Source organism: Pteropus medius, unplaced genomic scaffold, assembly GCF_902729225.1.
Source record: "Pteropus medius unplaced genomic scaffold, Ma_sr-lr_union100, whole genome shotgun sequence".
NCBI lineage: Eukaryota > Metazoa > Chordata > Mammalia > Chiroptera > Pteropodidae > Pteropus > Pteropus medius.
This window is the reverse complement of record NW_024349801.1, coordinates 16835113-16857917: the sequence shown is the minus strand read 5'-3', so window position 1 is coordinate 16857917 and position 22805 is coordinate 16835113. Positions and strand designations below refer to the sequence as shown.

Below are 22805 nucleotides of genomic sequence, written 5' to 3'. Positions count from 1 at the left end.
AGGTGCCGGCAGGTAGTGGGGTGTAATGGTTAGCTGTGACAGTGGTTCCACTGGGTTTGAAGACCACCTACTGATGTGCTTTGTGACTCTGTGACTTTGTCCTGAATTATCAGAGATCTTCTAAGCCTTACTCTTCTCACCTGTAAAATAAAGATAGTAATATCTTCCTCACCGAGTTATTGTGAAGAGAAACAAGGTAATGTGCCTGCTGGGCACATTACAAAGTGCAGGTGACCTGGAAACCAACTAATGCAGCACCCCTGTCTCTCTGACTGACAGGTGTTCTCTTTCACCTCAGGTCCCTGATTGAAACCCTAATCAGGGTTAGAGCCCTGGCCATCAGCTGGGCTCCTAGCAGCCTCACCAAGGTCCCTGCCACCCCGGCTGAGCAGCCCACCTCCAAGCACATTGCTCATCCTTCTGACCTTCAGGCCTCCAAGGTCAGTGCCAGCATGGCCAGGTCTTTGCAGATTCCAGTGCCTTCTCTTTATAAATCTGTGTGGGGGGGTGGGGGGGATTTTGGAGTGGAGGTGATATAGACTGGAAGACAACCTATTAAAGCCAATGTGAAGAGCCTGAATTCCTGGCATGTCCCTCCAATGGTGAAGACTCCAAGGACCCTAAATTACTAGCCAACTCCATTTGGACAGACCAGATACAGCCATCAGCCATGTTAACACTGCTTTGATGAGAAACCAGAAAATGTAAGATTGACCTTAACACTACCAAGTTCTAGGGGCCAAGGCTTTGATGCCGATAAGGAGAACAGGCAGTATTCTGTAAGGACTTACTCTATGCCACACACAGTATCTAGCACTTCACAAGAATTATCTTATTTACTCATCACAGCCACCGAAGGAGAACTATTATATACTATTACCCCGTTTTTCAGATGAGGCCACATGATAAGGAAGAGCGGAGATTGGCTTTGAACCTAGTGCCCCTGGCCACAGCAGAACCCACCAGCTTGCAGGGTGCAAATGGTCGGGGAAGGTGACTCACATGTCACAGTGGGCTGTGCTCCAGTCTAGCTCAGCCTGCACTTTAACCTTCCCCCATGTGTTCATGTCCTGGGACTGCCACAGTAACAAAGTACCACAAACTGGGTGGCTTAAACAACAGAAATGTATCGTCTCACAATTCTGGAGGCCAGAAGTCCAAAATCAAGATGTCATTAGAGTTGGTTTCCTGTGAGGGCTGTGAGAGGGAATCTGTGCCAAGCCTTCCTCCTAGCTTCTAGAGTCTCGGCATTCCTTGGCTTGTAGATGGTGTTCCTCCTGTGTCTTAATCTCCCCTTTTAATGGTGACAGTCGTATTGGATTAGATCCATCCTAATGACTTCATCTTAACTTGATCATCTGCAAAGACTCCATGACCAAATAAGATCACCTTCACAGGTACTGGACGGGGGTTAAGATTTCAGCATTTTGCGGTGAGGCACAATTCGACCCATAACACCATCCAAGCTTATTTCTATATTACCACTTTAGACACGAATATATCCAGTGTAAGTCTTTCTCATGTATCCTTAAACATGTATTCATTAAATGCTTCCCATGTGCTCAATATCATGCCACCTAATGGATTTAAGATGAGAACAAAACACATATGCGCCCCCTGGTTATGGAGCTTTGATGACATGTGCCCTCTAGGAGAATTTCAGTCACTATACCCTCACAGTAATGCCACTAAATCTTTTATCGGTAATTCCAGTGGCTCATCTAAGATTCTAAGGGGATAAGTGAACGTAGCCTCATCATTCTGGGTAAATCTAAAGAGAGAATAGCGAAACATATTAATGTTTGATTAACTATTTGCTTGTGCATATCTCCAATTGTTCCATCGCTTTGCAAAAGTGGCCTGTGATTTCTTAAAGTCCATATGTGTTTTTTTTCCCCTTGTTTACTGGTGGGGTATCATGACGGGCCTCCCAGACCAAACCCTGCCAGTAGAGTGATTATACCAGGGCATATCACTTATTAGATGGAAAAACTATTAGCCTGTGCTCTGTTTAATTAAGCTTCACTTAATGGGCAAACTTTTTTTTTTTTTTAACGGGCTTGCTGTCACCTCATCAGTTATTTAAGGCAGTTCATTTCACAGCAGGGAAAAAAAAAGAAAGGAAAAAAAAATTCTCATTTGCTCAAACTCTATTGGTCTGAGAAAAATCGTCGCTGTCTAGAAGATGCCTAATTGCCGCTGTGATCGTGTGCTCATTCTCCATTTAGTCCCAGGCTTATTGAAACGCTAATCACGGTTAGGTCTCACCTCTTGATGAATGATTTTGTAAAAACTTGATATTCCTCAGTTTAGCTAGGAACGTCTGCATGCAAGTATAATGCCACTCCGACTGAATGGGAAGATAACTAATGCCCTTAATTTTGCAAAGAGGGCTGTGATTTGGTACATACAGTACCGATCAGGGGAAATCAGAAGAAATTAATTTCCTTCTTTGCATAGGCACCACCTCTGTCATATCATGAGCCACTTTTCTGTAGCTGTTTTTGCTGTGGATTTAGAGAACGCTTGACACCTTATTTGGGCTTATTTCCTGTAGCTGGGGTCAAATCTAGGTTATGCTATTTTATCTGATGTCAGAACTTGGGGAACTTAAGTTCTCTGATTCGAGTTTCATTTGTCTACCTCACAAGATTGTAAAGAGTAACTATCATTCATGCTCTGGCTCGAGGTCTAACATTGGAAGTACGCAATACAAGATTATTTCTCCCTCCCTTTATTCCCTGACCTCCCTCCTCCATCCACCAACCTTTAAAGGTACCTGGGACAGAGGTGGTTGTTTTCATTGTTTTCTCCCATGGCAGTCACACACCTACCCCAGCTCTGTCTTAGGCACTCTGTTTTGTCTACAAGTTCTAAGAGCTTAATGCATCCAGATGGAAAATAAATAACCGAAGCAGAATCCACTTATTTTGATTGAAGGTCACTCAAATTCTGGGCACTTGGCTATTTCTTTATGGTTGACTACTTGCTACTAACTTTCCATCTTTGCATGCTGCAGTATAGGTATGAATTACAGGCATTTTCCTCACTTACACTGGCCAAAGAGTAAAAGTTTATTATTATTAAAACTGTTATTTATTATTTGTGTATGTGGTCTACCATCTGCTTCCATTTCCTACCACACCCATTTCCTCATTCTTGAGCAGTCCTGAGCTTTCAGTCTCAAATTCCTATAGTTACCTGAACACAGGATCTGATTTCATGGCTTAGATGTTTGCTCCTGCTGTTCCTTCTGTCTGGGTTGCTGTTCCTGCCCTTAAACATCTGATTCATTTATTACTTCGAGATTTAATTCCGGTTTATCAAGCCAGTCTTCCCTGACCGACTACATCCTCACACCTTGGTGAGTCTCCTCTGAGCAACCTCAACTCTCTGATGCTGTCATATGAGGCCCTTTCAGATTATATTAACCATGTTCCGTGCTGCCTCCCAGCCTGCTACCAACACCATCAAACTCTTGGTGACTTGAGGAGTATGACAACATCTTCCTGTTAGCGCCCCTGCTTAGCTCAGTACCATGTTCTTAGTTCGTCCCTAGGGCATGTTTGGTGAATGCATTTTTATTAATGTTTTTGTGTGTGTTTGTGAACAAACACCCATGAGTGCTGCATTCTGAAAAGACCTTGAAAGTTGGCTACTAATCTAGCATGGTACATGCTCCTAATATAAATGATCCTGACTCCAAGACTTGGGTATTGGTTGTTTTCTGAGAACCAGTGTCAACTCAGAGGATGAAAGAGAACATTATTCCTAATTCCTCAATCAATTAGCACTATAGATAATCCTTTCATCCTTAGGCCTTTTACATTGTGAGTCACCTGTCAATATCCCAGGGCCTCTTGTACCTTCTCCAGGGAAATCAAAATCCTTCTTTGGTTTTCTCTGAACTTTGTTACACTGATGTTAAAAGTTCCCAAACTGTCAACATTCTCTCAAATGTGATCTCTCCCGTCCATTGATGTTGCTTCTGTGGGGACTAGGAAAAGCTTTCTGAATTCACAGGGAAGAGATTTAGAGACAAAATGATTCTGGGATTTAGGATCAAAATAACCCGAAGCTTAAAGATTGGCTTACCTAGTCCGGTTCTTTATTTTTACAGATGAGTTTCTACTTTCTCAAACAAAATACAGGACTTCTGGTAAAATCTGAATTTCAGATAAACAACAAATAAATGTTTTAGTATAAGTATGTCTCCCAAAATTGTATGGGACATACTTATACTAAAAACAATTGTTAATCTGAAATTTGTATGTATTTGGGTATCCTGTGTTTTCATTTGCTAAATCTAGTACCCCTACTTCCCATGAAAATTAATGACTTGCCCATTGTGATATCACAGGCATGATAGAGTTTGAAATTTTACGCATGCTTTCTGAGTCTCAAACCAGTATTCATTTCTAAATCACATGATTAGGAGTGGAAATTTTTCTACTCTAATGCCTGGTATTTTTTGTGATGATTATTCCTAAAAATATGTCCCATCTTAGCAAAGCAAATGTTTGTTTGACATGGGACACAACTCAAGAGAAATGAGCCATACTAAGACAGTTTTATCAAGGGTCATTGCAACATAGTTTTGTCAATTTAGCACACCACAAGCCTGACCACAAATGCCAAGTGAGTTTCCATTGAGGCCAGGTCTTCTCTAAAAAAATGCGGTAGTTTTTTTGTTGTGTAGGACATTGAGAAAGTAACAAAAGGAACTGTTTTGAGGATAACCAAAGCCACACAGTGGAATAAGGGCAAATAATTTACTCTGAGGCTCTCCATTCAGACAGTATATATGATGTCTACTGGTCTCCTATACACATCTTCAATTTTCCTTGCTCACTGAGGAACTGACTGAAAATTCTTTTGCCAATTCCAAGTGAAAGAATTATCGCTATTCTGCTATAATCTCAATTTCTCCTCTCTATTCTGTTTTCTTGTTCCAAGATGGCTTTGCTGGGGAAAAATTTCACATCATTGTAGTAAGGTCTTTATTACTCTTTGCATTGAAAAAAGTATATCTTTTCTCATCTACCTGCTCAAAGTTCGATCTCGGCACCGAGCTTGTGATTTGTAATTATTTAAAGGAGACATTGCTTCTTTTAAATATGTTCAGCAAAACATCTGCTTGTTTTTTTCTTGTGACCCAGGAACATTTTCTCTGGCTTTCTGTTTGGGTACTATTGATGTTTCACCTCTGAGTTTCCTCAAAGTGAACCTTCCTCCCCTCCCTGTGTCAAGAAACATATCCTCTGCTCATTTTGTAGTAGTGTCACTTTTCAGTCAGGAGCCACTCTGAAAAGGTGTTCCCTCTTTTCTGTTACCAGGACATCTCCTGTGTAACACTAAAACCATTCCTACTCAGCTGGAAGATCATTATGGTCACCCAATCAGTGAGAGTGGGGCATCTGTTGAAGAAGATGTACGAGCCAGTGAAATATTGATATGAGAAAAGAATTAAAAACATGTGGCAGCTGAGGGCTCAGTTCACTCCGAGCAGGGCAAAGGGCAAAGCAGGATTCAGTGGCATCTTGCAAAGACTCAGCCATAGGGTCTGCTGGGATATCTCAGCTGCAGAATGGGGAAGGGAAGGACGGTGAGACATAGGTTATGTGTGTGTGTGTGTGTGTGTGTGTGTGTGTGTGTGTGTGTGTGTGGTGTGATGGGGGTGGGGTAGCTAGAATAACTCCAAGGCAATAGAAACTATTCAGATCCCAGAATCTTTGATCTGGGTTGGTACAAAGAGTGTCCATTTGGAGAAAGAGCACAGTCACCACCAAAGATACAGAGATACAGGGAGGAGGCAGCATCATTTACTGTCTCCTCTGTCCACATAGAAGCGGGACCTCAAGTAATAGGTAAAAAATGCCAGAGGCAACGGTAGAACCTAGGAAGAAACACCTGGCATGGCCTAGGTGGAACCTGAAAGCCCTGGGCAGTCTAGCTGGGCATCTCAGCAGAGCAACAGTCATGGTGAGGACCAAATGGTGGATTTCCCGGGAAACAAGGCATAAACTTGAGAGGTGGAGAGCACGGCTTTGGAGGATTGAGGAGGCTATAGTACTGTCCTCCCATTTCTGTGTTTCAAAACTGTACCAGTCTTCTTCTGGATCTAGATCCTATCTCTTTTCTTCATGAAGTGGCCATGCCATCTTGAGTGTATGTTGACCTCTCTTAATGTTTATATTTATCATTGATTTTAATAAGCTGACTCAATCTGGAGCTATTAGTTATTTTCTGAGTGTGTATATTTGCCAAATTACTAGCTTTCAAATTCTGAATCTGTTCTACCGCACTCCCACCTCGTGAGTTCTTGGTAGGTTACTGGAGTTTAGATCTTAAAATATCTAGGCATGGAAGAGATGGAGGATATAGACTTGGACTTTGGGGATGCAGAGGGCTCAAGCCTGGGGTACCCAGTGTCATGGTTGGTTGGATTCATAAGCAGGAACAGATTCTGAACCAGGAGACCAAGTCATGTTTCTACGGCCTCGTGGACAGCCATCCTCGAGTTGCAAGAGTGGGAATTCCAAGGTCGTGAACATCTTGCCAGGAAGCCAGGGAGTCGTTGCCGGCAAAGTTCATGACTTCCGGCTTCGCTGTTCCTTCTTCATCTGCTCCTTGGTTGATTTGGGCAGCTGTGATCCAGAGGGGCTCTCTCTTACTGAGTGATGCTGGAGAGAGCACTTTATGCCTTACCGGTGGTACCATGGGCGGCAAGTTTGCCTTTCCAAAGGTACTTGGTCGGTGGATATCAGATCTTGAGAGCAAGGGCAAAATCCATCTGCAGCTGCACACGCTTCTCATAGCGAGAGATTATGCATGCCTGGGGAGCTCTATAAATGGATTAAAGTTTTGTCATTTTGTTTGTTTATGTAATTTCATAAGAAAGAAACAAGCATAAACAAGCTAGTTTCTCCTCCCTTCCATTTGCTGTTGAACACAGGATCGACCCTCCTTTGCAGTGTGGGTACTGAAGTGACCTGTGGTGGGGGCTGTCATGGGTAACAGCCACTCTTCCTGCCAGAGAATAATTCTGGGCCTCACCTTCGTGCCCTTGGAGGAAATATTGATTTGTGGGACTTGCCCCTACCACCACGGAACCCCTCCTCCTTCCGTGAGTGACATACCTAATCTTTTCGACAGTGATTAGCTCAGGAGATCTCACAGAGCTCTCGTGTTGGGCTGGTTCCTTTTGTTAGAAGATATTTATTGTCTGGCTGCCTTCCTGCAGTTCCCTGCACCCCTCGCATTTTATTACTCATTAGCACCTTTGGAGGCTGAGGCAGTGAAGGATGTAGAGCAAAATGTTGTTCTGATGTGGAAAACTGTTCTGAGGGAGAGGTTTGAAAATCATGATTTATTCATCGAAGGGCTACCTGGAAGACTTGGCAGACTAGAGAACACCTGGGGAAGGGTCAGGGGCAATTCCTCCAAGGAAACATGAAAGGAACTGGCGGTGTTTGAAGTGCAGAATGCAAGACCCTTGGGTGAAATACCCGCCTTCTAAAACTTCCAGGAACCTGTGCTTTCCTTGAGGGCAAAGAACATGTTTCTCTAAATTCATAGCATTTAACTACTGCAGAAATTCCAGTCTCTGCAAGTATTTCTTAAATGGCTGCTATGTGGAATAAAATCTAGCTGAGTTCTGAGCATTCCCAGAAAGAAAAATTAAGACCTTCGTAGGAGAATTACAGAGAAGGTCAACATGAAAGGTAGAGAGGCAAGAGTTCCCAAATGGGCCCTGTATCGCTTCAAATCCCATCCCCAGCGCTAACTAGCCAGACGAACGAAACTGCAGGCTCTGCTCTGAAAGGGCAGTGCCCTTGTTTCCTTATCTGGACAACGGAGGCAATAATACAACACTCCTGAAGATGCTGGAGGAATGTATGTAAATCATTTAGCATAGTGCCTGTCACATAGTCGGCACACACCCACCCACCCACCCACACACACACACGTGCGTGCGCACACCGTCATGGACTGGGCTGTATCAAGCAGAGGCTGAATGGGGAATGAGTGGTTTGCCAAGATGATCTCCTGGAACTTACCCAGTCAGGAAAGCTCAGGACATCTCATGTGACGAGGACCTGGTGGCTTTGTCCTCACTTCCCATGATTGCTCCATTCTTAGCACATATTGAGGATAATTAAAAGCCCCATGGTTTCTGCAGAGGGATTTATGGCCTGTATCTCTATTGAGTCTAGGGTCCTAATATGTTTTCACAGCTTTCCTTCTTGGAATCAGCCATGCCTCCTCTCCCACCACACACACCATGCCCCAGCCAAGGACCTACCCCTGAGGTCAGCATCCTTACAAATCAACTCTACAGAATCCCTTTGGGTCCAGGGGCAAACAAAAGGATGCCCACGTATATGAAAGGAAACTGTCTGTAGCACCTTAGCAGATTTTATATTCCTATCAGAGAAAAGGGGTGAAATCACATATTTTTTTTCTGTAACAATAACAGGTCATTTACATTTATCTACAACCCACACCGCTAAAGGTTAAAAGACAAAACTTTTAAAATTAAAGAAATGTAAGTTGCCTCTGCTGTCAGCATTTCATCATCCTTCTCCTCACCTGGGCAGCCTACATTATGCTTTTACAAAGAACTTCTCAATCCATTATCTCATTCCGCCCTCAAATTAACTTGGGAGCCAGGGAGGTCAGGCATCATTCGTCCTTTTTTTCATAAGAGAAAACAGATTCAGGGAGGCGAAGTGAGTTGTCAGTTGTCAGTGGTCTCACAGTCTCCTGAGCTGGGACTTCCTCCCTAAACCAGGAGATTATGGGCACTAGAGCAGGAATTTACTAACCCACCACTGGTCTGAGACAGCAAGTCTGTTAGGTATCAAGATCTTAGAAATGGTTTCCTTTTTTCTTTTATTTTTCTAAATGCGGCCCAACTGCTTTTCAAAGAAACATTTTGCTGAATCTGTTCCCTGTAGGGTGTAGAGCACGTGGGTTCAGCCACCCCCACTCATTGTAGCCCCTTATCTCTTGATTTCTCAAGGCATTCAGCCACTCACATATGGAGAGCCACCCACCTTATCCAGCCCTTCACTTCACAGACAGGAAAACGAGGTCTCGGTTATTGGATGTTGTATAATGAGTTTGTGGCAGTTCTTTGTTTGCTTAGTACAGTGTTCTTTGTACACCTTCATTCATTCAACAGATGTTTTTTGCTCCAAATGAGGATATTTTAGTGTCTAAGACCAACACTGACTAACAGAACTTTTCTCAATGATTGAAATGACCATTGAGCACTTGAAATGGGACTAGCACATTAAGGAAGTAAATTTTCCATTTTATTTAATTTTAATTAATTTAAATTTCAAAAGCTACATGTGTCTATGTTGCTGCCATATTGGACAGTGTGGCTCTAGACTGTGGTTCTCAACCTTGAATGGAGGACCACCTGGGGAACTTCAAAAATACTGATTCCTGGTTTTCATTGATTTTAATTGGTTTAGAGTGAGGCCTGGGCAATGGGATTTTTAAGACTCCCCAGTTAATTCTAATGTACAGTCAAGTTCTAGAGACATTGGTCTAAATTTTAAGCTGACTGAGGGACAGAGCCATGTCACTGAATACATCACTGTACTCAGAGGCAAAGAATTCAGTGAGGAATTAGCTATGTTCCCAAACCTTAGGGAACTTCATATATCCTGGGGCAGAGGAAATGCCCTTATTAAATTATTTAAAAGGACAATGTGATCCAGAGGAGTAGAAATAGTAGCTTCTACATGGCAGAGGGAGAAGGTGAGGGAGGTCTCTTTATGGTAATGATTCTGGTCATGAATTATAAATAAGGTATATTTTTTCCAGAAACGCATCTGTTGCAAACAAAATGTTTCTGCCAGGCGAGTTAAAACTCACGTCTGTAATTCACAATAGGATTAACCTGGGATTATGGAAAATCTAATTAAGTGAACCATATTATCTGAGATGCGCAAAAGACACTTAACGTTGCCTTTGAAAGTCTCGCCTGTCTGAGAGTGTTCGGCATATGCTTCAGAAAGTGCTCTGCACGTGTACAGGACACTTGACTAGTCTTCTCTATCTCATTACTTTTCTTTCATGCTTAACTTAAAAAAAAATCCCATTACTTTTGATAAATGACATTAATACCTTTGAAAAGAAGAATTGGGCTTCAAAGATTGGATTATTTGAAACCACAATGAGATCATTATGAGGCTATTGTTGGTATCTGCTTTCTAAAATAAAGCGAGGTGGGAGGGACCCTCTGTGGTATATAGATACAAAAAAAAAAAAGATCATTTCAGAGTGTGGCAGAGTTTAGTTTACTCTTGCACGATGGTGTGGTTTGAGGAGATACATTAGAAAACGACCTCCAGAACAGCCCACCTGCTCTCTGGTGGAAATCAAACTTCCGATAATTGGAAGCAGCCTGACTTTCTGCATTCCTCACTCCTGTTCAGTGGCTGATTAAGCTGGACGTAACATGGACGGATGCATGTAGACCGCAGTGGATTGGGGTCACAGGCTGGACTTCTCGGAATTCTAAAGGCTCTCGGCAGTGGTGATGTGAGGCACTCTGCCCTCGCTTCAGTAATTATTTCAAAAAACCACATCAAGCCCTTGTCAGTTATTAAGGCCACCTTGGGATAATTCCTCTTGTTTATACTTTAGAAATCAGACTTTGTGGAAAGTGGATCTCTGCAGGATGTCAGATTCCAGCAAGACTAGGCAGATTATTTTCTCTCTTTTAGTTCTCCACTCACAGTCTTTAAAGAGAACCCCCAGGCCTTTATTTATGAATGGCTTTTCCCTTATAGAGCCTGGACCGGTGTTTCAAACTATTAGAAATAGTTTGAACGGGAAGACTGCTTTTAAGCTTAGCTGGGGAAGGGGGCAGAGTAGGTGCTATAAAAATTATCTTTCATTGTTGATGATTTTCCCTTTCCCCCCTTTTTTCCTCTATAAAATGAGTTTAGGTTTTGTTTACTTTGTCTTTTATTTTGTACAAGTTATCTGTCTCAGTTTTCCATTTGTCTACTGAAAAGGGACTAACAGTGGAAGGTCTCTAAGGTTTCATCCAGTTCTGAGATTCTAACATTGAATAATGCAACAAAATGTCCAAACTTGAAACAGAAATGGTAACACTGATTACACCTACTCTTGGCAGAATGTGAGATCCTAACTCTACTCCAAACTTTCCACTTGAGCATCAGTCCACTGTCTTCACAAACTTAACATGTTTTAAAGCCTAACTCGTGCTCTTTATCCCTGTATCAGCCGCTTCTCCTTTTGAGGCCAGGAGCAGCACCACTGTCTTCTCACTCTCCTGGGACTGCGGCCTCATGTTCTATCCTTCTCAATCTGTTCGGTTCCCAAGGCCCTCTCTGCAGCTGCATAGTTTGAACGGGAAGACTAACCCTTTTTTCTCCACTAATAACCCTTTTTTCTCCACTAAGACTTATTTTTCAAGTTCAGAACTTGAATAACCCTTTTTTCTCCACTAAGACTTATTTTTCAAGTTCAGAACTATATTACCCCTCACCTGAACCACTGCAATGACTCCAGCTAGTCTCCCTTGATTATACACCCTCCTCGCTAAGATAATCTAGAATCCTCCACTTCTGTGCTGTTTTACTTGGTAGCCACTAGCTATATGTAGCTATTGAGCTCTGGAAATGTAGCTAGTCCAAACTGAGGTATGCCGTTAGTTGAAAATATATACCAGGTTTTAAAGATCTCAATAATTCATTTATTGATTACATATTGAAATGATATAATTTGGGGCATACTGTGTTAAATGTAAATATATATTTAAAAACATGGTTTAATGTACCATCTAGAAAATTTAAAATTGTTCATGTGACTCATATTTCTATTGGACAACACTGCCCTTTATCTTGTCTCCCTCATATATTTACATCATTGCATTTAGCAGTCCTTGTTACAATATTGTTTTCTTTATCTCTTCTTAATGGAGAGCCTCCTGGAGCCCTTGGAAAGGCCTGTACCTAATTGCATGTTATATGTTGTACTGCGTATTTTTATATATTGTATGTCAGTATATCCAGGGCTTATAGTACGTATTTATATATTCTTGTTGAAAGATCAAAACTCCTAATGTGTCCTTCTGATCACCTACTGTGTGCCAGGCCATGTCAAGGACTATACAAAGTTCTCTCCACGTATTATCTCCTTCCATTTTAGCACTCCCTCCTCTTTAAGACTGGTCCTAGTGTTTTTCACAGTTTTACATGGCAGCGGGTAGACTCATGGAGGTTGAGTCATACAACTAGTGAGATGAAACTCTTGAATCTGACTGTCTAACACCATCTGACTCCTGAGCCCATGCTCTCCACCATTATGTCAGAACCTCCACTTCTCATGTCAGTTTCTCCTGTATACTTCTGACAGCTTGGACTCCATCAGTCTTCTGACCAGAGTCCTTAAGGGATTCCCATTGTCCATCAGGTGAAGTCCTGATTCCTAATGCTGGGATTCAAGCTTGTCACATTAGCAGGGCTCTGTAGTGCCTAGTCCAGACGACGCCATTCCTATTACATGTGATGTCAGTGGAGTTATACCCAGACCAGTCCTGCCAGCTAGGACCCAGGCCTTCTAAATGAGATGAAAACCTCCACCCAGGGAAGGTTGCTCTGTCTTACTTAGCACAGCATAGACCCACAGGCGCCTGTAGATGTGAAAGACCCCTAGTAGGCTATTGCCAGCCTCCTATTTTATGGAGAAACTTAGTCCCAGAGGAAGAAATATTTTTTCTGAGGTTACACAGCTGTTCAGTGGCAGAACCTTTGCTGGAACACAAGTATCTTGACTTCTATTGTAGAGATCTCCCTATTGCTCATTATTCCTCAGCAAAGAAGGCATTTTCTACATCTGAAAAATGATCTCCACAGCTACAGTACTTTCCCCTTGACCAGAAGAAGGACTAACTTTTTCCTTTTGATGATCGTAGCTTGCTAGTTTTGCTGTTTGATGATAAAAGGAAGCACTCAAGTTAGCTCATGTACAGGAGGCTCACTGTCACTGGATGCATAGGTCATTGCAAATGATGTAGAAATTCAGGGACAGAAGATTAGTTAGGGCTGGGCCACACGGAGACAGCAACTTGGAGAGCAGTCCTTGATTCCCAAGACTTCAGAGAACAGGACCATGCATTCTGCCACTTCCCTGGCTTGGGGACAGGCCACGTTTGTTTCTGTTTGGTTTCTAGCTGGCTTGTTCATAACCTTCATTTCACTGAAACGCTGGCTGTAAGATGTCACTTTGTGGCTACTCCGTCCCCCAGGTGCCTCATAACCTTCCCGTTTCAGCTCCCTTACTAGCAAATGCTTCCTATTTTTTTTTCATTGAAGTTCCCAGGTGAATTTAATTCACCCAGCTTATCATTTTGAGACAGATCATACAGGTTGGAAGTCTGGTTATCACTGCACTAGATGTGGTTCAGTCAGCCACCGCTCAGGGGGAAAGTGGAAGCACCAGATATTTGAGATTGTGGATATAGGTGCTCACTTGGAAAAGGCTGGAGCGGGCAAGGATCAGGAGCCTGGAGCGGTACGGTACGAATTCACCACGGAGGTGTGGTTGCTGATTCCTCTATGTGCCTGCACGTAGTCCTGTTGGCACCGACTGCACTATTCCATTGTTCACCAGCTTAGACAACTGTCTCACCATTGTTTGAGTAGAGTCCATGAGTCAGAGATTCGTGGTGGCCTATGTGTCCATAAGGTCCAAGCCAGGCCTGGCACTGTGAAAAGCTACTGCTGAATGAAGAAACTGGCATTGAAGGAACGATTTATAGATAACTTACTGCTCTGAGACAAAGAGAAATGAACATACAGGCCTTTGTTACCACAAATGACCATATATTATGTTGAGCATCTGTTTATCTTTGCCATTTTGCCCTAATTTTCCCTCAGGTATTTTAGCTCATGCAAAAGCAAAACTGAATATAAAATCTCTCTCTTTCCACATTCATATAGAGTGTTTATTCATAGTCTGAGATGACACTGCTGACCAAGATAAATTTTATTCATCTGAATGATTAACATTTAAAAATATTACAGTAAGAAAAAATACTATCTTAAGGATTGAGTAGAGCACAAATAAATTCTTCATTGTACTTCATTGTACATTGTATTTAACCATCTTATCATTTGAGGATGATTTAATTACTTCAAGAGATAAATAATCACTGAATGAGTCCATATGTTTGGGGTCTACGGACTTAAGTTAAATTCTTATGACACTCTGTGGCCATGAGAGCCTGAGAATATAAAGGGTGATTGCACGTACTTAAAAATAAGTGATATTCGCATCTTAACAAAGATGATATTCAGTATCAAATACGATTTTGGCACTGAGATGGTCCTTGGAGGTGGATCATGCAGTCTCCTTGTACTGAAAACGAGAAACATGGCCTCCCCGAGTTTGGACGCCAGGTAAAGCCAAAGCATGGGTTTTACAGTCACGTAAACTTGAATTTGAGTTGCAGCCTTGGGTGACTGACTTAACCATTCTGAGCTTCAGTTTCCTTGTAGATAAAATCTGGGTGATATTTACATAAAGTTGTGGTGAAAATGCAATAAAATGGTGTGTACCAAGTCCTGAGGACACTGCCCAGCGCTTGAAAAATCAAGCACCCGGTCAAGGATGATCCTTACTATCATTACCTAACTTTATGTAGCCTTTACATGATGAAATCAGGATTTGGACCCAGGTCTGCCCAACACCTGGCCGTGAGTAAACTTTTCACTTCCCATGCTGACCTCCCTGGGTTTTCTATTTCTCTAGCAGCAAGGCATCAGACTACCATTGGAGGAATTTTAAACTTTTCCCCTGCCCTTAAAAAAATGTCATGCTCACGGAAGAGTGGCTCTATTTGCCGCATACTTTAACATTTGAATTTGGTATGAGAGAGTGGAGCAACATATACACTGACCCTTTTGTAGTTTCTGCTGTGTATTTTGCACCTGAGCAGAAGCAATTATTCTCCCCTAGCTTATGCTTTGTTCTAAGTGTAGAAATCGGGGAATAAGAAATGTAATTCAGTCGATCTTTTAATACTTCCTCTCCCATTCTCTGTGATTTCCACAGACATGGCATAATCCTGTGATTTGATTTGAAACTGGAGACCAGCTCAGTGCTGAGTGATGAGATCTGAACGGGGAATAAAATATGCCTGAATTAATTTGCATAATAGAATCCGATTGGTTACAAAGCTGTGTTTGTTGAAGTGGAGACCAGAGTCCCTGAGCTCCACCCCCTGACCCACAAGAGGACACTGCACATGCAGAATGGAGTTTCGAGTTCTAGTGTGGGCCTCAGAAATATTTTTAATGTAATGATAACATGTCTTTAACTGTAAATTAGCTCCCTGGAAATGAAAAGAACAGGTCAGCCTGCCTGATCCCTCCAGCTCTGTGGGGAGGAGAAAGCTGAAAAACCAAAGCCGCTTGCTTTCCGCTAAGCGCTTTCCTCTTTCTTTCTCTCCCCGATAACAATTTCCAGCAGGAGTCCAAATATACTTAAACACCCGTATATGTCATTTTCTTTTACGGAGACAAAAGCAGGCACAGCGAGAGAGTTTCATGCTCAAGGCACAGTAGCTATGACGGGCTCTCTGCTCTCAAGATAGAAGGGCGAGCCTTCCACTTAGAGCTGGTGGTTTTGCAAATCCATTTTCCTGTCATGTTATTACTCCTGTGACTCTTAACAACATTTATTTTTCCTTCCAAGCAATATGCTCCCATCATAAAATAAAGTCCTCCTATATGTTTCTGTGGAACCCCAATGCTTAGGCCTCCTGGCTCACTGTTAGGAAGTGCTTTAGTGGGAGGATTGTTCAGGAACTGCCTTGGGGGTCTTTTAAAACCGATTAGAACATTGATATATTTCCCTAATTATTACCAACGTCAAGGTCTACTTAGGAGGGTAGTCCCCTATTAATTTTCATGTGTGCTTCCTGCAAACTCTCTACTATTGTATGTATCAGTCAGATCTCTAGATTTTAGAAGCGTTTCTAAAAAAAAAGTTAAATAAATCTCCCCAAACACATCTTTTTTAACCTATATAGTTAGAAATGCTGAAACGGGTTTAAACATAAAAAAGCAAAGATTAACGTTCATTTAATAGTGCTGTTTAAGGACCCAGATATACTGTGTTGTTGATGGACTTATGTAAGTACCTCCTATTCGTCTTCACTTTGGTCATTACTATAAAGTGCTTTATCTTCCTCTTTCTGGTGTGGTTTTAATATTTTAGTCACAGTATTATTCTTGTTGCCTTCTCCCCACCCCCACCGGTGCCACCAAAACGTAAATCATTTTCATCATAAGACTAATGTGTATATTGGGATGTGTGTCTATAGTTGATCTGCACCCATCTCTTAGAGAGGCAGGATCACGTGTGACTAAGGGATACAAAAGCAGGTCTTGGGACCAAACACCCAGGGCTCATGTCCCAGCTCTGTAACCATGGATAAGTTACTTCATCTTACTATGCCCCAGACTACTTATCTGTAAAATGGAGATAACAGTTATTACTACTTTGTAAGGATATTGTGAAAATTTAATGACTCAGTTCATTGAAAGTACGTAGAAGAGTATTAGGCAGATAACAATGGACAAATGTTAACTGTTATTATTATTTTCATCATAGTCCTATTATTAGTACATGTCAAGTTCTGATATTGGTTTACTTTAGGTGGCTTCTAGGTTACTGTTTTTATAACAGTGTCCATATAATCTCCTTGTGAACTTCAGACACAAACAAATGGCAAGAGTTGGTACTGTTCACTTGTTAAGAACACAGACTCGAGCCAGATGTCATGCGTTCAAATTCCAACTCTGCTATTTATCAGAAGTATAACCTTGGATAAGTTGCTTAATTTATGTGAGCCTCAGTTTCCTCATCCTTTAACACAAGAATATTCATGGTACCTATTCATAAGTTTGTTACAGAAATTAGTAGATGAGTTACTACTATTTGTAGGTTTTAGAACAATGGCTAGAAAAGCTTTTACTAAGGAAATTTTCAGTCTGAAGTTGAATAAATTGAAAAAAAAAACATGTCTTAAAACATGTCTTAAAAACCTGAGATCGATCATTAAAATAACTTTATATGTCACATAACCACATAAGCACTTACAAATAATGGGTCCAGTGAATTACTTTTAAAGGCAAATTGGTTTTGCTGTTATTTCCAACAGAAGAAAATAGATATTTTCATCTTTTCAACAAAGGGTTTATTGTTTATTGGTCATGTGGAAACTCTTAAGTTCATTAGTATCAAGCCAGAATTTTTTACAAAGGAAAAAAAAAAGTTGTCATGTAGTTTCAACACTTTTAGTGTCAGAAATAATTGTGCTTTACAGCAAAATGGCAGCCAGAAGAAAGAGGTGCAGAAATATCAACTTTAATTAAACCCTTTCTTTCAAATAAACTTCACAGTTTATATGCAAGAATAATTTATCGCCGTGTGAATGAACACTTAATACTTGGCATGGTGTAAAGTGGGCAGGAATCTTGTTGCACCATATGCTCTTTCCTTTCTATTTCTTCTTCCACGGAGTCTCTGGTGGCAACATCAAGTTTAAACTTGAACTATGTGGTTCAAACCATACATTCAGATTTACGGATGTCCTGCTTTGAAGAGCACGGTCACTGGATATATAATCATGAATGAAAAAACAAGTCCCAACTACTAAGATGTACGCGGTGTTTTAAGGAGACAGTGTATGAATCTGGAGAAATACTCACAATGGCTCACCGAGCTCCAACCGTGAACATGCAACTGAAGATGGCACCCAGTGGCTTCATTTTATAGAGAATGAGGCAGAGCCACCAAGAGGGGAACTGATGAGGTCCTGCGACAAGCTAGTGGCAGATTCTCGACCATATATCTCCAGCTTCTGGACTTAACCCTAGGGATCTTCCATTGCTTCACATTGCCTCATTTTATGATCTTACTCCTTTGGAGTCCCTCTATGTTCTTTCACAGCAGTGTGGCTAGCAAGAAGTAGCACTTGATGTATATTCAATGCCTGAGTCCGAGGGTGAAGCTATTAAATGATGACATGGCCTTTATAATCTTTCTCTCTCTTCCACACAGCCTTTTACACAACCTGAAGTGTCTGTCTACAATAAATATTGAACTCAGTATATCTTGAAAAGAGATAACACCATAGAGTATTGGGAGCAGTGATGGACACTTGAAATTAACTGCACATCCGGCCTCCCCAGATACCATTTTGCCATATTACAAAGGAAGAGGGATGGCTTCTGTTGGTGAAATCAAAGACCATGAGAAGGAAAGGGGTTCTACACCAACGAATTCGAATTCCACCAGTTTTCTTATTTTCTAGACAACTAAGGCCAGATGGCTCTGCCATCCCCATGTAACTCTTACTCCTCAATTCCTCTCTTAGAGAAAGCACCTCACCACTCTCTTCTGGGCATCTTCATCTGCAAGGCAAGAGCACCTCCTGATGAGTGAGACCTGCAGGCCTCGGTTGCGGCACTCTAGGAAGAGGGGAAGAGACCCACTGTGTGCCCCGTTCCTAATCTGTGTCCAGCCCTATATGTACGCAGATATTCTTGTCATGCCTATTTTCAGATGAGAGCGTGGAGGCTCACCGTGCCTGAGGTCCCTCTGAGGTTGTAAGATATGGAAGTGGTATTCCAATCCAGGTCTACCTGATCTTCAAACCTACGTATAATCTACTTTGCCAAGATCCATACTCCCTCCTTCCCGTCCCCCACCCTTTATCTAAACCAGAAAGCAAAGAATCAGATGTTGGTTTTCATTCTTACAATGTTCAGGAATCTCACCAGTTTCATTTAAAGCCATCGGTGCTGAAGTGAAGTGTCATCCTCAGTATCAGTGTGTCATCCTAAATGCCCAGGTTTTCTGACAGCCCCTCATGCTGGTGGCGAGGGTGGTAGTGGGGACTGTCTGGTTCTGGGAACTACGAGTCTGGGTAGCACTCCAGGGACAGAGGATGATTGTATAGAAGAAAATGTGGGGTCCTAAGAGAGGGGAACAAGCAACAGAAGTTCCTTAAGGGAGAATTAAGTTTCCAGCACCAGAAAGACCAAGTCCAGTGAGGAAGCCCAGGAACCTGAGGCTAAAGTCAAGGATTAGAGAGAAGAACCAGAGAGCCAGGGCGAGGACTGCAGTGACTATAGATCAGAAACCTACAGGGTCACGGAAAGGGGTTCGTGGCTCATCCTTCTTATTGATGAGTTGCTGAGTCGTGTGGGTGCCAGGAATGAGACCTTTGGACCAGTCGGTAAGATATACTGTTTTATTTTGCTTCTCGTTTGGAGAGTGCTTATAAAGTATCTATTGAAACAGGTTAAGGTAGGGTCTTCAGCATCTTGGGTGGACCTTTGATCAGACAAGAGCAAATTTTGCTCATTGAATTGACACTATACCCTTCATTGATCCACCAATGAGAACCTGATCCATTATTTCACTGACGCATGTTTTAGTGACCATCTGTGGTTTTTCAGGATCTGTCTTCACCTCTTTTATCTAGCAAGGTCCACTGCTGCCTTCCTCCTTCCTTATATCCTATAGTGACACTGGATATCTCGGGACATTGTGTGTTGTGACCAGCTCTAGGCTTTGGGGCTTGTTGTTTCTTCTGTGTGGACATCCCATCCCTTCCCTTCTAATCACAGTAACTCTTAGTTCAGGGTTGGGCCCAGCCATCTCGTCCTCTAGGAAGTCTCCCATAACTGCCCCCACTCTCTGCCATCTCCATCCTCAATCCCTATCAGTTATAGGTTCCTCTCCTGGACTCCCATAATGCCCTAAGTTTCCCTATTACGAAAACATACTCAAGCACAATTATCATCAATAATAATAATAACATAAATATGGAGTGGGTACACGCATTGTGCTGAGCCCTGGGGCGTGACTCATTTAATCTCTTTGTCCGCCTTGCCTTGAGCACAGTCTCATCGCCATTTCATAAATGAGGAAGCCGAGCTCAAGGAGTCAGTTAGCTTACCCCGAACCCCTGGCCAGTAAGTGGGAAAACTGACACCCTTGGACAGCTGGATTCCACAACATGCACGTTTTATCCTCATGTAGACCCCGAGGAATTTCTTCGTGTTTGTGTTTATCTCACCCACTACATGGTAAGCTGCGAGACTGCAGGGGCTATTTCTTACTCTGTCCGCCTGGTCAGTACCTGGAGCAGAGCGCTCACATCCAGGGTCCAACGTGGGTCAAATATTACAGAATGGAGTTGAGATGAAGTGGGGATGGAGCCTGCAGCTAATGTGACCTTTCTCTCTGTCTGCAGAAGCCGACTGGGGAAGCGGGCAGCCCTGACGTGATGTGCTCGGCAAGCAGAGACATTCCATTCCAAGAGAGGTCTGCGTGACGTGACACGTCAGGGAGGCCACCATCGGCCAGGCTGCCGCACAGCTGGGGGAAGGGGTGACGGCTGCATTCTCCTGTGCCTACCACGTAACCAAAAATGAAGGAGAACTACTGTTTACAAGCCGCCCTGGTGTGCCTGGGCATGCTGTGCCACAGCCAGGCCTTCACAGCGGAACGGAGGAGCCACCTGCGACCCTCGCTCCACGGGCACCACGAGAAGGGCAAGGAGGGGCAAGTGCTGCAGCGCTCCAAGAGAGGCTGGGTCTGGAACCAGTTCTTCGTGATAGAGGAGTACACCGGGCCTGACCCCGTGCTCGTGGGCAGGGTAAGGCTGCCCTTATTCACTATTTGTTTTTCTCCCTCCATCATCCCAATAGTAGAGTATTGTGGGGGGGAAAAAAAAAAATCTAGGAGGAAAAATACTAATGGTCTGGCCATCCAGTAAGAACCATAAAACTGTCGGCTTTTTTTTTTTTTAAATTCATAGAGTTATGCATGTTAGGTCTGTTTTCCACTTTATCTTATTCCATAAGAACTCTGTTTTTTAATGGTCTACTGAATGGAAATGGAGATTATTTACTTAATCATTCTCCAATTGGGGCATTTTTCAGACCACACTCCAACTCCAATTCGGATGCCCCTCCTTTGTGTCCTTATCACACTCCATACTCCTTTTACCCTTTTTCGTGTCATACATGCCTCTTTATTTGTCCAGCTTCCTCACGGGACCCTAAGCTACCTGCCATCAGGTAGCTTGTGTCCCTAGGTCCTGGTACTAAAGCCCAGCTTTGGGGAAGCCTCTGTAAATATCTGATGAGATGAATGGATGTGTTATAAGAATGGGTGGGATTTTATCTGCTTTGGCTCAGGGACGATGGCAAAACCCAGCTGGGACTGCTTGAGAGTCCTAGCACCACTCGTTTCGTGATCTCTGTGGACCCCTTCCAAAAAAGGGCAAGGGGATGAAGGGAGTCGTCCAAAATATGTTTGAAAAACTGACTGTCCACTATCATTGATGGTAAAACAGGCAGCCGTCTTTCAGAGAGCAGCAACATTAACTACGAGGAAGTAGGTGTTCTCATACATAAGAACAGAAAGCCTACTATCTGCAGGTAGTAAACTAGAGTAGAAGCATCCCTGACCTCAAAGGGGTCTTACCTAAGCAATTAAACAACAACAAAAATAAATGGAGGAGTAGGGTTAATGACAAAATTCAATATGAGTGATTTTGAATTTACACGGTAACATTTGGGAGGGATGAAGGAAGTTTTCATGGAGAACATGATAACCTATGACTCCAGAGATAAGTAGGGGTTGTCCAGTGAAGGGTGAAGAGGACAAGAGTAGATTTCAGGGTGCTATTTTCTGAGCCTTATAGAGTCCAATGAAGTTAGTTGCTCCCAAACATGAGAACAGCATTCCCTATTTATGGAATTGACATATTTGGAGGAGGTTGATATTAGTGAATTAGAACAATAATTTTATTCAAGTTTGGGAAAGTTTTTTTTTAAGAGACTTATACTCGAAATAGAAAGATTATACCCAAATAGAAGTCGATGTGGAAAGTGAGAACACAGGAAAATCACTGGCACGTAGAAGTCCGTATGTGGAGATGGGCTATGTACCTAGAGAGAAAGACACTTCGGCCATGGCAGGGGCTGTGTAGCTTGAACAATGTGGAGAGCTATGTATGAATTGTCCTAAGAAAATAGAACCTCTGCCTTGGGGACTTTTTCTGTGGGAGCAGCATGTGTGTTAGGATGGGTGGTGGCACCTGGAGAGCCATCTCAGCATCTCAGTGGAGCAAGCAGTTGTCATGCCTACTCAAAGGGAGCATCGGGAAAAGGGAGAAAACAGGGCAGTAGTGAGTGATGTTCAGAATCTAGGCACATGAGAATGAGTCTGATGTCAGGTTGGATGGGGAAAAAAGAAATAATGTGCTTGGATCCTATCGGTCTTCCCTTTGAGATACTGCTGATCTATAGAGGGAATAGGCTAGATGACTGGTTCTCTAATAACCTTTGATTTGATGACATTCAAGGTTGAGTGATTTAAGATGCTCTGAGAAAGAGGAATTTGGCAAACCATAGGCTTTCAGATTTCTCGCAGGAAGCACAGTCTGTGTCATGCTGTGCTGTGCAGAGGGGAAGCCATCAGTCTTCGGAGTTGGGAATTGGCTGTGTAAGCCTCAGCAACTGGATCCCTTGAAAGCATTGAATGGGTTCCCAAACTGCTTTTTGTGTCGAACCTAACAAATATTGTTGTCACTTGTATGGATCATATTTGTTAGAGATTTAAAAAAAGGAATTTATTTCTAACTTTGAAATCTGAAAACAAGAAAAAATTATGAGCCATATATTTAAAAATTGTTTCAGTTATTTGACCATGAAATAATATCTATT

At 42.5% G+C, this 22805-nt stretch overlaps 1 protein-coding gene across 2 annotated transcripts in view; it reads left to right on the top strand.

Annotated features, from left to right (window-relative positions):
• The window catches only part of CDH11 (cadherin 11), a 135158-nt gene that overhangs the window by 71528 nt on the left and 40825 nt on the right, over nt 1-22805 (top strand). Inside the window, exons 3-4 of one of the 2 annotated variants that reach the window (XM_039888877.1) lie at nt 299-440; nt 20324-20728. In XM_039888877.1, the coding sequence (XP_039744811.1) occupies nt 20501-20728 (228 nt within the window). In that variant the 5' untranslated portion in view covers nt 299-440; nt 20324-20500. The remainder of the gene's footprint in view (nt 1-298; nt 441-20323; nt 20729-22805) is intronic. The other variant, XM_039888876.1, reaches the window with a different exon arrangement.